At 40.6% G+C, this 17,140-nt stretch overlaps 1 protein-coding gene across 3 annotated transcripts in view; it reads left to right on the forward strand.

Annotated features, from left to right (window-relative positions):
• Positions 1-16,711, forward strand: part of cep104 (centrosomal protein 104) — a 237,202-nt gene extending 220,491 nt beyond the window's left edge. For all 3 annotated transcript variants that reach the window (XR_013500551.1, XM_078239162.1, XM_078239163.1), the window contains 2 exons: positions 7,425-7,515; positions 10,157-16,711. Coding sequence is in view for 2 of the 3 variants with exons in the window: in XM_078239162.1 (XP_078095288.1) it covers positions 7,425-7,515; positions 10,157-10,293 (228 nt within the window). In the remaining variant the exon portion in view is untranslated. The remainder of the gene's footprint in view (positions 1-7,424; positions 7,516-10,156) is intronic.
• Positions 16,712-17,140: the final 429 nt, after the last annotated feature.

Below are 17,140 nucleotides of genomic sequence, written 5' to 3' on the forward strand. Positions count from 1 at the left end.
TTATAAAGGCCAATGTACCAAAGCACTCTTTACGACCCTATCTACCTGTGACGCCACTTTTAGGGAATTATGTATCTGTTTTCCCAGATTCCTCTTCTAGATCGAGGACAAAGTTAATTGTCACCTGGGACAACCTTGTCTGTTAAAGCAAATAGTGTCTGACAAACTTGCTTGAGTTTTTTGATGAAGGATCATATAGGGTTGATGAAGATAATGCAGTGGATATTCTGCATTGGACTGTCAAAAGGCATTTGATAAATTACCACATAATCGACTCCTTGCCAGCATTGAAGCCTTTGGGATTAAAGGAGTAACATGGGTATGAAATTGGCTGAGTGGTAGTGATAAACTGCTATTTTCAGATTGGTGAAGTGTATGCAGTGGTATCCCTTGGGGGTTGGTATTGGGACCATTGTTCTCCTTGAGAGAGAACTGGAGTTGATTATAAAGGGCATAATTTCTAAGTTTGAGAATGACACAAAATTTGGACATGTAGTAAATAGCAACAGACTTTGGGAAGGCATAGACTGGTGAGATGGGCAGACGTTGCAGCTGAAATTTAACACAAACGCACAAGTGTGAAGTGACATATTTTGAAATGAGGAATAAGGGGAGGTCATATAAACTAAATTGTGACCATTTTAAGGGAATAAACGAACAGAGAAACTTGGGGCTTCACCTACACTTCAAGGTATTGGGGAAAGCTGATGAGGCTCTTGTTTTTTAAAAAAACAAACCTATAGAATCCTGGAGATTATTGGTAGAAGCACAGAGTATAAAAGCAAGAAAGTTAGTTAAACATTTATGAATCATTGGTTAGGTGTCAGCTGGAGTACTGTGTCCAGTTCAGGATATCAGACTTCAGGAAGGGTGTCAAGGCCTCAGAGGGGGTGGAGAGATTATTAGAATGATGGGATGAGGAATTTCAGTCAGGTGGAGAACATAGAACATTACAGCGCAGAACAGGCCCTTCGGCCCACGATGTTGCACCGACCAGTTAAAAAAAAAAACTGTGACCCTCCAACCTAAACCAATTTCTTTTCGTCCATGAACCTATCTACGGATCTCTTAAACGCCCCCAAACTAGGCGCATTTACTACTGATGCTGGCAGGGCATTCCAATCCCTCACCACCCTCTGGGTAAAGAACCTACCCCTGACATCGGTTCTATAACTACCCCCCCTCAATTTAAAGCCATGCCCCCTCGTGCTGGATTTCTCCATCAGAGGAAAAAGGCTATCACTATCCACCCTATCTAAACCTCTAATCATCTTATATGTTTCAATAAGATCCCCTCTTAGCCGCCGCCTTTCCAGCGAAAACAATCCCAAATCCCTCAGCCTCTCCTCATAGGATCTCCCCTCCATACCAGGCAACATCCTGGTAAACCTCCTCTGCACCCTCTCCAAAGCCTCCACATCCTTCCTGTAATGTGGGGACCAGAACTGCACACAGTACTCCAAGTGCGGCCGCACCAGAGTTGTGTACAGTTGCAACATAACGCTACGACTCCTAAATTCAATCCCCCTACCAATAAACGCCAAGACACCATATGCCTTCTTAACAACCTTATCTACTTGATTCCCAACTTTCAGGGATCTATGCACACATACACCTAGATCCCTCTGCTCCTCCACACTATTCAAAGTCCTCCCGTTAGCCCTATACTCAACACATCTGTTATTCCTACCAAAGTGAATTACCTCACACTTCTCCGCATTAAACTCCATCCGCCACCTCTCGGCCCAACTTTGCAACCTGTCTAAGTCTTCCTGCAAACTACGACACCCTTCCTCACTGTCTACCACACCACCGACTTTGGTGTCATCAGCAAATTTGCTAATCCACCCAACTATACCCTCATCCAGATCATTAATAAATATTACAAACAGCAGTGGCCCCAAAACAGATCCTTGAGGTACACCACTTGTAACCGCACTCCATGATGAATATTTACTATCAACCACCACCCTCTGTTTCCTATCCGCTAGCCAATTCCTGATCCAATTTCCTAGATCACCCCCAATCCCATACATCTGCATTTTCTGCAGAAGCCTACCATGGTGAACCTTATCAAACGCCTTACTAAAATCCATATATACCACGTCCAGAGTCTAAGAGGCTGGGATTATTCTCTAATGCAGAGAAGGTTAAGGGGAGATTTATGAGTCCCTCGTGATAGATTAGATTAGATTTCCTACTGTGCAGAAGGAGGCCATTTGGCCCATCGATTCTACACGGACCACAATCCCATCCTATTCCCATAATTCCATATATTTACCCCGCTAATCCCCCTGACACTATGGTCAATTTAGCATGGCCAATCCACCTAACCCGCACATCTTTGGACAGTGGGAGGAAACCAGAACACCCAGAGGAAACCCATGCAGATACGGGGAGGACATGCAAACTCCACACAGACAGTGACCTGAGGCCGGAATTGAACCCGAGTCCCTGGTGCTGTGAGACAGCAGTGCTAACCACTGTGCCACCATGCCGCCCAACGAAACAAGTGTTCAGTCAGCTTATTTGATCATGTTTGCTTCAGTTTCCAAAAGCTTGAGACAAAATTAAAGCATGCTTTACAAGTTCACTGAATAGTAATCAAGAGCAGGAACCCCAATCAATTTATTTCCCTTTAGTGAAAAGACACAATGTAACTATGGCAGCCGATACCAAACCCAACCTAACCACTTAATTCGGCACAAACCAGAGATGAATCAATGGCAAAGTCAACTTTTATTCATGATCCAATGTTGAAATACAATGAATGTTTCTTACCTGATGTCACAATGTTACTTAGGCTTCACCTGAACTTGCCAGTCTGCTCTCATGAAGTGAAGTTAAACAATACACCAGAAAGGCTGACAACAAAGTTAACTGTTTTCTATATCATACTCTGCTTGTCCCAAATCTATTTATATAATTGTAATAATTCTGTTCATTATAATTCAAAATATGATTGAGGGGTTTCTCTAGGGAAACTGTTCCTTTGAGGATACAAGTTTAAGGTAACTGGTAAAAAATTGGAGAGGAGAAGGGAATACTTGGTGAATTATGATCTAGAATTTATTGCTAAAACTTCAGTGGAAGTTGATTTGGTAATAAAAAAGGAATTGGATACTTAACTTGAAAAGAAAACATTTACAAGGCCACAAGGAAAGGTCATTGGAGTGGGACTAATTCGATAACTCTTTCAAAGAGCCTACACAAGCATAATAGTGTCAAGAAAGGCAGCCCAACAGCAGTGACCTCTCCTAAGCCAACATTCCCAGCACTAGGGTACTAATCACTCAAAACAGCTCTGCTGGTGGGGCATGTCATTCATATGCCGAACACCAGATTCTTGAAGCAATTGCTATTCCAGGATTTGGTAAAGGCAGGAAACTCTCAGGAGAACAGCAGAAACATTTTAGGGATGTCCTCAAAGTATCCCTGAAGAGGCCAAACATCCCCACCAACTCATAGGAAACTCTGGCTTAGAACAAAGAAAATTACAGCACAGGAATAGGCCCTTTGGCCCCCCAAGCCTGCATCTACCATGCTGCCCATCTGAACTAACACCCCCTATCCTTCCGGGGACCATATCCCTCTATTCCCATCCTATTCATGCATTTGTCAAGACGCCCCTTATAAGTCACTATCGTATCTGCTGCCACTACCTCCCCCGGCAGCGAGTTATAGGCACCCACCACCCCATGTAAAAAAAAAACTTGCCTCGTACATCTTTAAATCTTGCCCCTCACACCTTAAACCTATGCCTCCTAATAATTGACTCTTCCACCCTCGGAAAGAGCTTCTGACTATCCACTCTGTCCATGCTCCTCATAATCTTGCTGATTTCTATCAAGTCGCCCCCTCAACCTCCGTCATTCCAGTGAAAACAAACCAAGTTTCTCCAACCTCTTCTCAAAGCTAATGTCCTCCATACCAGGCAACATCCTGGTACATCTTTTCTGTACCCTCTCCAAAGCCTCACATCTGGTGTGGTGACCAGAATTGAACACTATATTCCAAGTGTGGCCTAATTAAGGTTCTATAAAACTGCAACACTGACTTGCCAATTTTTAATCTCAATGCCCTAGCCAATGAAAGCAAGCATATGTCTTCTTGACTACCTTCTCCACCTGTGTTGCCACTTTCAGTGATCTGTGTACCTGTACACCCAGATCCATCTGCCTACCAAGACTCTTAAGGATTCTGCCATTTACTGTATATTTCCCATCTGTATTAGACCTTCCAAAATGCATTTGGCTTGTGACTAACCAAAATAAAAGGCTGATTCAGGAAGGCACCAAACACATGAAGAGACTTCATTGGGAACATGCAGAGGTGAATTGAAGGCTTCAGAGGGAATGCACAAACTTCCCAATGTCCCACGAATCTAAAGCCCTTTCTGCTGGACCATCTTTCCAGCCACTCATTCATCTGTTTTATCTATCTATTTCACTTTGTTGGAGTACTGATTATTGTGTTAATGCAACCTGAGAGAAGGAACCTACTTAGCTTGCTCCAAAGACCTTTATCATTGACACTGAAGCTGCGTAGCATAATTCTATGTAAAGTGGAAGGGCATCAACAGAGAGATGTGTTTTAAGATCTTTTCTAACGGTTAGGGGTATTAGCCAGGTAAATGTGTCGAGCTAAGGGAATGGAATGGAGGGTGGGCATGGATAACATGCTCAGATGGAGGGTTGGTGCAGATTCAATGGGCCAAATGGCCTCGTGCACTGTAAGGGTGGTGTGATTTTATGATTCTATTGTTCTGAATTTCTATTTCTCTATGTATCGTTAGTAAATTTGCAGTTTGTTAGGGCACAGATATTGAACCAGTTTGTTTATTTCAGTGACTGGTTTTGTTATGTGCCTTTGTGTAACCCGGCACGTCTTCAGCAGGCAGCAGAATAACATTGCTCTGAAATTTGATTTGTGTTTTAACCAGAAAATGTTAATTAAATGGTAAAAGAACACCCAAGTAGTTGCAGAATTCCAAATAGGTATTTGTAGTAGTTATTAAACTTAACTTCCTCCTTGAGTAAGTAGAAAATAAATTATTTGCAGCTGTTGTGTTTTGCTGCGATATAACTAAACTTACTGAATCTTTTCCTCACCATTCACACAAGTAATCAGACCTGACTGTCTTCAGAGTCATCATATAATGTCTTTGATTTGACCAATGCAAGTTGATGAATCTCTTAAAGCGATAGAAACCAAACAAATTTAAGTAATTTTCAATTCAAAAAGAACTTACAAACATTAGTTCAAATCAATCTCGCTAAACAGTAGTATTTGACTTGAATGGCTTATCCTCCTACTTTGTACTTCTTAAATGAACTGTCTATTCTGTAACTAGGGTTTGATACACACTAAGCATGTGAAGCTAGTTTATAACCCCTTGAGTGGCTTGACGGAGTTGAAGAAATCAACACCTTGCTACATTTCCTATCTCACTTCAATTCGTGCCATTTCTTTGATTCTCTGATCTTACGCTGAAATGAGTTAGTTGAAAAAACCCCTGCGGAAATCAAATCAAATGGTTTCTTGATGTGTCTCTGAATTCTAGAGAACAGTTGCCACCTCTTTGTCTTTAGTTTCTAGATTTATTATTTTCTCCCATTTCAAATTGAGCACATACATCTCTTCCATTGCTAAAAATCCTGAATTTTTTGCCCGATTCGTTATACAGTCCTCTGGAGAAAATTAGAGCTAAGCATTTAGGGGTGATGTCTGAAAGCATTTTTTTCACACAAGGATGAAATCTGGAACTCTTCCCCCAAAGGCTTGAGACTAGAAGTCAATTAAATACGTTTGATTGAGTTTTGTTTGGTAAAAGTATTAGGGATTAGGATCCAAGGTGGTATAAAATGCAGATCAGCTATGAATTAATTGAATAGCGGTACAAGTTCAAGGGGTCAACTGGCCTACTCATGTTCCTGTTCATAAATGCTGTCCTCAATATGGGTCGTTTCTTCCACACTTTCTTTAGCAGTTCTGGATTGATCAAAAGAAAAGGCTTGTCCACTGATAAAAGATCTCTCTGCTCTCCAACTTCAATCTCTGCTGGAGGTTTTCTTGATTTTCTATTTTATTGATATTTTGATGTTGCTATAATCATTATCATTTGCAAAATTTTGCTGCCAGCATGCTGTCCTACAAGTGGGTGACACAGTGGTTAGCACTGCTGCTTCACAGTGTCAGGGACCTGGGTTCGATTCCCGGCTTGGGTCACTGTCTGTGTGGAGTTTGCACATTCTCCCTGTGTCTGCGTGGGTTTCCTCCGGGTGCTCCAGTTTCCTCCCACAATCCAAAGATGTGCGAGTTAGGTTGATTGGCCGTGGTAAATTGCCCCTTAGTATCAAGGGGTTAGCAGGGTAAATAAGTAGGGTTATGGGGATAGAGCCTGGGTGTGATTGTGATCGGTGCAGACTCGATGGGCCGAATGGCCTCCTTCAGCACTGTAGGGATTCTATGGATTTCTAAGTTCCTTCCTACAGCCTCACTATATTGAAAACATGGCTTATTTCATTGTTTTCTATTCCAACTCAATTCTTCCCCCCCGTCCCAGGATTTCTTAACTATTGTAGCCCCTCAAACTTTAGTTTCGTGTCACTCAGATAAACTTCCTAATTTGCCTTGTCTACATTTTAATCTTGTTGATCTCCTTCACCTTGATTATCACTTAAAAAAGAACATAGGTCTGACAATATAAACTCTGTTTTATAAGGCTTGGTTAACCAGTATGGAAAATGTTTACATCATCCTGGCTCTTGCTCTCCAGTGTTGTACCTGATGGTACTTAATGAATATTGCCGGTACTTGCATTTTGGTTTAATGTGTATGTTTAAAAAATCAGTTGCACAAGTTGAATGAAAAAGACATTGTATATTTTTATGAAGCCAAGAAAAATTGGAAAGTTATGGCAAAGATCAGTTACAGTTATTACTAGAAAGTCAAGTCCATAGCTTTGTGGAAATTGCACTTGTGACAACTACATTATAAGTAATTATTTACCACATGGAAAAAAGGACAAAACTGTAACTAAGCAGTGAAAATAATACATTTTTGATTCAAGATTTGGCATTCTTTTCCTGAAAAGTGTTTATAATGGTCCAATTTATTGCCATGTAGAAAGCTTTAAATGTAGGTATGAATATTTCAATTTTAAGAGAAAAATGTGCAGAATAAGATACTGTATTGCTGTTTTAAGTCTCCACTCCGTTAAGATGTTGTGTTCCTGAATAAAGCCATGGCTTTGTACATTGAAAGGAAAAACTGGGCTATCTGGCAGACATGCTGACCTGCTCGCCCTGTGTGGTTTGTGCAGATTTCAGCAGAGGCCCCTTCTGCAGCTCTGCTCCACAAGGAGCTGCTCACTGGACAGATTGTAACTAACAGAAACCTCCTTGTTCTTCCAACCTTCCTAGGCCTGGAAAGTGCATCTCATGGGAAGAGACAGCTGTAAAATGAACCCCCGCAGGATGCAGACATCACAGAGAGCCCAGCAAGTCCAACAAGGTAAAATACTTTGTATAAATCAGAGTCACCTTAAGAGCCAGATTTTAACCATTTTATCAGTGTGAAGCGCGTGCATTGCAGCAAAATGTATACGCTTGCTACAATTGAAAGGATTTATGTAATAACTGTGAAATTTTCTGGTATTGCTGAAGAAGGGCAATCTAAATGTCTGCTGCAAAGGTCGTTTTACAACTACAGATACAGTAACATAGTGCCAACACTTCTTTATTCATTCATGGGATGTGGCTATCGCTGGCCAGGCCAGCATTTGTTGTCCATTCCTAGTTATCCTTGAGAATGTAGTGGTGAGCTGTCCTCCAAAATCGCTGCAGCCCACGTAGTGTAGGTACACCCAGAGGGCTGTTAGGGAGGGAGTTCCAGGATTTTTGCCCAGCCTTTTCTTTAGTGCATCTTCACATTTTCTTCCCCTCCCTTTGGGAATAGTGGGGAAGTGTTGGAGGATTCCCGAGCTGATTATCAGCCTGTTGAAATGTTAGGAGTTCTCCCTCCGTAGCCAACAAGTCTTGGCATTGGACTTGAACTCAGATCTTCTGGTCCATTGGTAGGGATGCCACCACTATGCCACAAGGCTTCTTTTCATCCAGTGACAACGGAAGAATGGCAATAAAGTCTGTCAGAATGGTGTATGACTTGGAGGGGAATTTGAAGGTGTTGGTGTCGGGGAGCAAGCATCTGCTGCCCTTGTCCTTCTAAGTGGTATGGCCTGGGTTTGGAAGATGCTGTCAAAGGAGCTTTGGTAAGTTGCGGTAAAGCATCTTGTATATTGTACACACTGTGCATCGGTGGTGGAGGAAGTGAATGTTCAAGGTGGCAATGAGATGCCAATCAAGAAAGCTGGTTTGTCCTAGATGGTCTCCAGCATCTTGAGAAGCTGCACTCATCGAGAAAATTGGAGAATATCCCATCACACTTTTGACTTGTGCCTTGTAGATGGTGGACAGGCTTTGGAGAGTCAGGAAGTGAATTGCTTGCTGCAGAATTCCCAGCTTCTGACCTGTTCCTGTAGCCACAGTATTTATATGGCTGGTGCAGCTCATTTTCTTGTCAGTGGTAACCCCAAGGATGTTGATAGTGGGAGATTCAGTGATGGTAGTGCCATTGAATAACATGGGAAGATAGTTGGATTCTCTTTCGTTGGAGATGGTCATTTGGTGCAAATGTTACTTGTCACTTACATGTCAGAATGTTGTCTGAGTCCCGCTACACAAGCGCATGGACTGTTTTAGTATTTGTGGAGCCATAATGGTGCTAATCATTGTGCAATCTTGATTGTCCCCAATTCTGACCTTACGATGGAAGGAAAGTCATTGATGAAATAGCTGTAAATGGTTGGGCTTCGGACAGTGCTTTAAGGAGCTCCTAAAGTGATGTCCTGGGACCGAGATAATTGACTTTCAACAACCACAACCATCTTCCTTTCTGCTGGATATGATTCCAACCAGCCAAGAGTTTTCCCCATTGTTCCCATTGACTCCAGTTTTACTGGGGCTCTTTGACACTACACTCAGCCAAATGCTGCCTTTATGTCAAGTGCAGTCACTCTCATCTCATCTTGAGTCAACTGGCCTTCATAAACTCCATGTAGATGAGAGTTCAGTTTGGATCAGACATCACATGGAACTATTTGCTACAAAAAGCCACTGACCTTCCCTTTATCTCTGGCTTCAATCCAAATACCACAACTATAAGCCTCTCTTTGTCGACACAGTGCCAAGTAAACGTACTGGAAAAATCCCACTGGTTATCGGTAATTAAATTGAAAGGTATGGCCTAATTCATTGATCAGCTCCAAATGCCTTAGAAGACCTTTTTGGATAGAGATCTATCCACAGACAATAGCAACAATTGATCTATAACATCGTAGGCAGTATGAGATGTGTGTTTGTAGTCTTTAGGAATAGCGAGCATTAACTAGTTTTAACTCCGTGTGTGACAGCCAACATGAAAGGAAAGAAATAATCTCTCGTAAATAAAAATGTTTAATTTTTGTCATGTGCAATTCGATATAATGTTCGCTATGGCCTCCAAGAATGCGACCACTGGTTTTCTTGCACCAAACTTGCCAGTTATTGGACTTGGCGCACAAGAATCCTTTTGACCATGGTTTATAGTTTTTCAACTTGCCACCCCCTATCAAGGTTAACTTGGCTCACCTCAGCTGCCTAATAACCTAGTGGACTTGGAGTTGCACTGCATCTTAACCTATCTTTGCAGCAGCCTTGAGTTGCATTTATTTGCTTTTTCCATGATTTTTCTTGTGTGTTTACTGTTTTTTGTATGTTACAGTCTTGGCAGCTATGTTATTTGTGAGGCCTGTTTTTAGCATCCAGGTTAAAATTCATCAGATTAACTCCAGTGCTCGATATCTCCCCACCCCCCCACATTCTATTGGAGGGCCATTGAATACAAATTTATTAATGGGGCTGAATATTATCCAAGGAACTTTGGGCATGAGCTTGGCGGGTAATTTTGTCTGGCTATGCTTTGGTATGGTGCCTTGCTAAATAGAAGTACAGGTTGGATGGCGACGATTCTACAAGAAACTGTCAATAAGAAGGCAGTGTTCCTGGTTCTACCACTTTAATAACGGCAATTAAATGTATTTTCATTTTCAAAACAGCAAAGTCTGGAACTGTGGCAACCCCAAGGTTGGGTCCGATGGGGATTAAAGGACGCTCCCCATCCTCCGGCAGCAAAATTCCTGCTCCAAGAGTTGGCTTAAATAAAACAACAAGCATAACCCCAAATCGACGATGAACTCGCACCATCTAGAAGTCAAAACAGAGCAGCAAACCTAATGAAGCCTCTGCACCGTGAACACCGAACAGCTGGATTGCAATGTCCATCATGGGCACACACAAGACTGAGAAGACACACGGCTGCCCTTTCAGCAGAAACGCTTCTGACCGATTGGAGCCATTTTGATGTCTGTAAAATTAATTCCTTCCAGGCCAGACTCCAACTTAATTCTTCAAAGCGTTCCATTGGTACTGAGAGTTTTTTTAAAATAAAATGATTAAGCACCATTTTAAAAAAAGCAGGACTGTAAAAATACACGGTTCTGTTGTTATTTCACAACCCACTTCCAACTTGCTGAATTCCATGTTTTCCCATTTGCTTTCCTTTCATGTAACAGTTTTGGAAAGAAATATGATCTCACTTTTGTGGATTGATAAATTACAGCAGTTCTTAGAATATATTGTTAATGCTTATACAGAATTATTCCTTTTTGAACTGCGCACATAAACAACAATTTTATTTGCAGCAGAATATCTCAGTTTGTTGAGGTGCTGCATTATGAAAATTGAACTTAAGTTCTGAGATGAAAGAATGCTTTTCCCAAATGTTTGAGTAACGTGTAGCCTATTAGGAAATTGAGCTCATCATGACCAGATAAATAATTCACTGTCAGAGACTGAAAGCTAGGACTGTTGTTCAGTACAGAAAATCATCCCTCAAATAATTGGTCATAGCAAACTAGCTGTATGCAATAGATCTGTGGCAAACACTCCTGTGAATCTGACAGTGGAGCTTAATTTGAGATAAATTGAGAAATACTAGGCACCTGGAACTTCCACTGCAGTTCTTTCATGCATCTGTAGCCTACAAGTCTGATTGCTGCTTCTATGTGAATAGAATCATTTAGAGTCGAGCGAGGCAACTTGGCTTTGCTCTGTAAACACTTAGCAAGGAAAATATTGACGGTAAAAATGCATTAGGGAGACCCATGAAGTAACATTAAAGAGCAGTGTTTTTTTTTGTTAAATAGCTGCTTAGATGAAGTGCATAGCAAAGCATTGGATGGGAAGAAATGCAAACTTAGCACCCACCTGATTTTTCCATCTATTTAAATTGCACAGTGATTATTAAGAACCACCAAGCACCCAAAATCTAGCGCTCAAAGATGCCACAAAAAATCATCTCAGTAAGTTTCATCATAGTGAAAGCTTTGTGACTCAGCACGTTTATCTGCAATGCTCGTTCACTTGTCAAAAATTATTCCAGACTCCCAACCATTACTTTCCAAATTGTGTTGCGATTAGCATTGCCCAAATAAAAATCATGTGTTTCAATGTTCGTGACATAGTTTGGTAACTGTCAAAGATTATGGGTGGCATTATGTTCTTAGGGCACTCGTATTTGTTGAAACCACAAAATCCCAGTTAGAGACGGACTGATGGTGCTTTTATGTGGTTTTGCATGGAAAACCTAAATATCAATTGAAATGCTATTAGATAGCTGGAACATTAAACAAAGATTTTAATTTACTATTTTACTTATTCATAAACTGTTGCCAGATGTTCTGAGCTGTTTGATGGAAAATTCTGGTTTGTAATGGATGGCGAAAGAATTCAAGCAATGAGAATATGATTGAAGTGAAATGGCTTATATAGCATTTTACTGCGTTTCTAGCTTGGCAAAGGCCCAAACAGAGAAGCTACCCCAGGGGGGAGGGGGGGGGGCTTGATGCTTGTGCCCACCCCTTTCACATTGGAGCAAAGGGTAGCATCAGGTAGCAAGCACATAAAGAATGGGAAATGGTAAATAATCATCATCTCCTCCTTTCCTCACCTCCCTCCCCTCCCCCATCCCAAATACCAGATGACCAGGTGCTGTCGGGCAAGTAGCCAGTAGGTAGTAGATGATGGTAGCCCAAAGGCCCTAAAACCACTTCTCTAGGCCAAGCAGGTCAATAGCAGTGTCGGCTTCCCTTGACCAAATCCTGGGCTCAGGTCTCTGCTAACAGGTTGGCAGCAATAGGGACCAATGCTTAGACCTCAATCCAGGCCTGACCATGTCAATCTTGGATGCCATCTGCAGGCCACACTAACGACAGAGTCCTGGGATGTTAAACAAATCAGAGGGCAGCATCCATATTGACGAAGTAATGCCACTAAGTGCTAAAAAAATTGTGACAATTTTCAAAACCCGCAATTGACCAACCCAAAAATTAAGTTTAAAGTTTATGTATCAGTGTCACTAGTAGGCTTGCATTAACACTGCAATGAAGCCACTGTGAAAATCAGGAGTAATAAATACATGAGCAGCTTAGACAAATGAACTGTATGTATTAATATATTAACTTAAAAGCTTGACTATTTTGGTCACAAAATCTGCGATGGTCAAAGCTGTGTGCTAAGAGTGAAATTGAAAAGAGCTTTGCAGCTTCTTTCGCCTAGACCACAATACATCTCTGTTCCCCACAAGCCATACTTAACTAATTTAGAAACTAGAAAAATTATACGGCCAATCATTAACATATCTGCGTTGCAAGAGGTCTTGGTTAATCCAGGTTAACCTTATTTTGTTTTAAATCCATTATTCAGAGTATTTGACAGAACTGAGTGAACTATTTGTAGGGTTAAGGATTTTTTTAAACAATATATATTATTGCAAGTACATCACGAATTGAAGAGACAAAAACAAAATGCTGGAAGAGTCAGCTGGCTCTGAAGAAGAGTCATCCAGACTTGAAATGTTAGCTCGTTGTCTCTCCACTGATGCTGTCAAACTTGCTGAGATTCTCCAGCATTTTCTGGTTTTGTTTCAGATTCCAGCACCCGCGGTAATTTGTTTTTAACCAATTACAGAGAGATTAACCATAATTTGTTCCTAATTCCAAGTGTGTTTATCTTAAAAATCAAACAGATTTTTCATTTTTTGTAACAACTTTTTGTACATATCCTTGTTAAATATGCATAGTTTCGTATTTATTGCAATCTTTCCTGAAATACAGATTATTCTTCCTTCAATCACCAAGTTTTGGTTTTGTTAAGGCAGTTTCTATGAGGGCGTATATTTTGCATTCTCAAGCACAACGTACATACTGTCTGTGCAGCACTGGAAGGAATAAGGTGATCTTTTCTCCTTGGTTTTGGTGTCAATTTTCACCCTTCTCTCCCTTGTTGAAAGTGTTAAATATTTGATAGAGTACAGTTTTGAGAGTGCTGGTCACCATCCTATATCTTGCCCAAGTGAGCATTGTTCATGTATATGCCAATCTGTCACCCATGCCTCAGTATACACTTCCAGAAATGGTAATTGAATGGTGCCCGCTAGCTGTTTCCCTGATGGTTATTTCTCCCCTGATTGAGGGAGTAGTGGGGCGTGTTGCAAGGCCCCTATCCAGCAAGGACCGTTGATTTCATAGAATTTTGATAATCTCTGATTGTCAGTCGCTGGGTAAAATGGCATTGCCACTGAGGCAGTCCAGTTGTGCTGCCTCAATTATTTTGCAGAATTGCACTGGAATCGTAGGCATTCTTAGGCATTTATTTCAATGCAGTCACCAAATGGAAAATGCACAATGCAGCTTGCCCTCTTATTTTCACTTCTCTGTCATTTTCTAAGTTAAAATGAATATTACAGATCACCTTTCAAGGAAACGCTGAAAAATAAGCCAATTTGTGACATGCACACTGCCCACAGTGCCTGTATTCTGTTGTAGATTTGAGAACATTCAGTTAGAGAAAACTTCACATCCAGCAGGTTAAATTGTGAGCATACATTTACACTAAAAAAATCCGACTGTTTCCATCTTCTCAGATGCATGACTCTTAGAGGGCTTTGGTTGACTACCACTTCTGTGTGAATACAACTCATGTAAATTATTCTCTTCCCCATTTAGAATACCACCCAGGTATTTACTACAAAAGATCATTCCATTTACATTAATGGTTTAGTAAATGGCCAACTCAAGTGAATGCTGATAATAGCAGGCAATTGCTGGCCTTATTGACAAAACGATTAGCGCCTTACATCTTGTGATACAGAACTGACTAATCCATAATGATGCAGAAATTGATCTCTAATCTGCTGGTCCTAGTATGGTCCATTTATAAAGAGGTGTTGCATGTTCAGCATTTTATGACTTGGTCAATAAATGATATAGCATTTTCTGAACGCAGCTTGACATTTTGAGCATTAAGATCCCAACACAATGGGCCAAATATTCCTGCCACCATGGCATATTGCCAATGGTGGGCACCTCAGTGGCTCTATTGAGCTACTTAAGGGCCCAGTAAATTTTCAGTCCCAATTGGGGAGTAGGGGGGGGGGCGGGAGGGAACCGGACATCAGTCTCCACCAAAACATTCATTCCAGTCTCACAAATAAATCCTTCCCAGGATCATCATACTGTGGGACTCACTCCCTCACCTCAAATATACAGATTATTAAAATTGAACCTTTTTGCCAAATCACAAAATATTGATTATTCTTATTGATTCTTTGGTCATGTCTTGACTTAAACTTTATCCATCTTATTCAGGTACATTATTCTTGTGACTTTTGTCACAAGAAAACGTTTTGCAGAAATATGCCGTTGGCAGTACACTGATGCTTTGCATGTTCCTTTGCATATATATTTAATTGGAAACTCCTTTAATTGATCCAGTTGCTACCTATGAGTGATGTAGGCTACCCAAACCTGAACAATGGAAGGCACATTTGGAATATATACATTAGATTGTTTAAGCATTGAAAAGCGCAGAACTTACTATTATACACACGCCATTGCCTTAGCTTCTAGGCTACTCATTAATTCCACTGAGATCAAATCAGAAAATCAGCACCTATAATTAGTATCTTCAGCTGGGAAGTAATCGGTAACACTTTTATAGGCCTGACTTAGTTTTGTTTGTTTTCTTACCCATAACTACACATGTTACACAAGTCACCAGTTTATGGATCATATGAGATAGCTACCACATTAGATGCAAGTGACCAGAAGCCACACTGCTCCAAAGGCAAGTTTATTATTTGACATTACACTCCTTTCTCTGATTTTAACATTTACACTTTTTTTGTTTTAGATTTGTGCAATACATTACATGATATTGATGCTGAATTACTTTGTGCTGTATTATTGTATTCTTTCATATCCATGAAATTCCTTGTGCACTGTTTTTAAAACGATGAACTTATTTTTAATTAGCCAAAAGACAATTTAGATCATTTATCAGAGCATCTAATCATGATTAGCATCAGCACAGAGATATTGAAGTCTCCGGGTTCCTATTAGAAGCCTTTCATGCATTTCTGTATGCAGGTCGAAAGGATTCTACTAAAAACGTGCACAAGAACAGAATGGGCCTGTTCCCCAAATGAGGATGAATCATCAGCCAAATGGCAGAGCACTGAATCATCAGTCTCTGACTCCCAGCTGTCACACGTGAATGCATGTAATGATGGAAATATTCCGAGGCACTTTAAAGGCATGCAGGAGTTGGACAACAAGCCATGAAAGAAAGATTATCAGCTTTTTTGTTAGAGATGGGTGGGGAGGTCTTAAAGGAGGAAAGTGAACCAATTTTAAAGCTATGTTACTTAGGTTGGTTTCCCTGATCTTTGCAAGGAGCAATTTGCAGCAGAAGTACTTCCACTTTATGGGAAGGCAAATGCAGGGGAACTGCTGTTCTCCATAAGCATATTGTCAAAAGCTAATTTCACAGCATTACTGTATAGACTATAATTACAAAAAAGGACCAAAGCCCACAGAATCCTACTGTCCCTGCACCAGAGTAGGGACAGTAAGAAGTCTCACAACACCAGGTTAAAGTCCAACAGGTTTATTTGGTAGCAAATACCATAAGCTTTCGGAGCGCTGCCCCAGAGTAGGGAGGCAGAGGGTGGAGTACTTCTAGCACTGAAAAACAGTGGTGACCACAGTTTCTTTTTAATTTATAGAGTAACCAACAGATTTGATCTACTTGCTGGATACCCCTTTACTGCTAAAAGGACGATGAGGTTTATAAACTCTCTGTTCTGCTGCCAAAGTTCATTGTATGTTCTGAAAAAGGCAACAATCCAGAATGGCTTGGGTGTTGGTGCATGTTAATTCGAAATACTGAAACTACATAAAACTTATTGATGAATAAGGGATTTCCATTTGTATTTCTACTGTTTGCACTGGATCTCTAGGGCTACCATATATTCCAGTGTGCTGATATCAACATTGTGCATATTTACATCCTCTAAATCAGTTAGTATAACATTTTTAAAATCAGAAATAATGTGTTCAGAAATTGTAATTTATTCATGTTGATTATGATCTCACTTTACAAGATCATCACTTCAGAGACTTTTATTCAAATTTAAAGCACAAAGTAAGATTTTTGAAGGACCACAGTAAGAAATATTTGCACCGATGTATAAAATGAGGAATAAATATTTAATTTGTAACATGTCTTTTTTTTACAAGTTCACAACTTCATACAAATTGGAAATGGTAAGAAAGTTGAGTGATTCATGCACCTATATATGAAACCATGAATAAAAATTGTTTAACAGGGTGCCAAAAGTCTTCCCTACCACATACGGATCAAGGGGTCCAAGGCCTGCTGATCTGTGCTGACTTAATTGATCTCAATCCCGTTACAGTTGACCTCAGTACAGGGAACTGGAGGAAATTGCCATTGCTATCTAATCAATGAACTGCTGGAAGAACAAGTGTCAAAACCAGGTGTAAATGGCTCAGCTATGTTCGTCCCCATCATTATATAGCTATTTTCTGTCACAGATAAGCAATAGTTGCTTTTTGAACGTGTCCTACCACATGTTGCTACCTTCTGAACAGGAAGAGAACAAAAAATGGAAATTCAGA

Source organism: Mustelus asterias, chromosome 22, assembly GCF_964213995.1.
Source record: "Mustelus asterias chromosome 22, sMusAst1.hap1.1, whole genome shotgun sequence".
In the NCBI taxonomy this organism is placed as follows: Eukaryota; Metazoa; Chordata; class Chondrichthyes; order Carcharhiniformes; family Triakidae; genus Mustelus; species Mustelus asterias.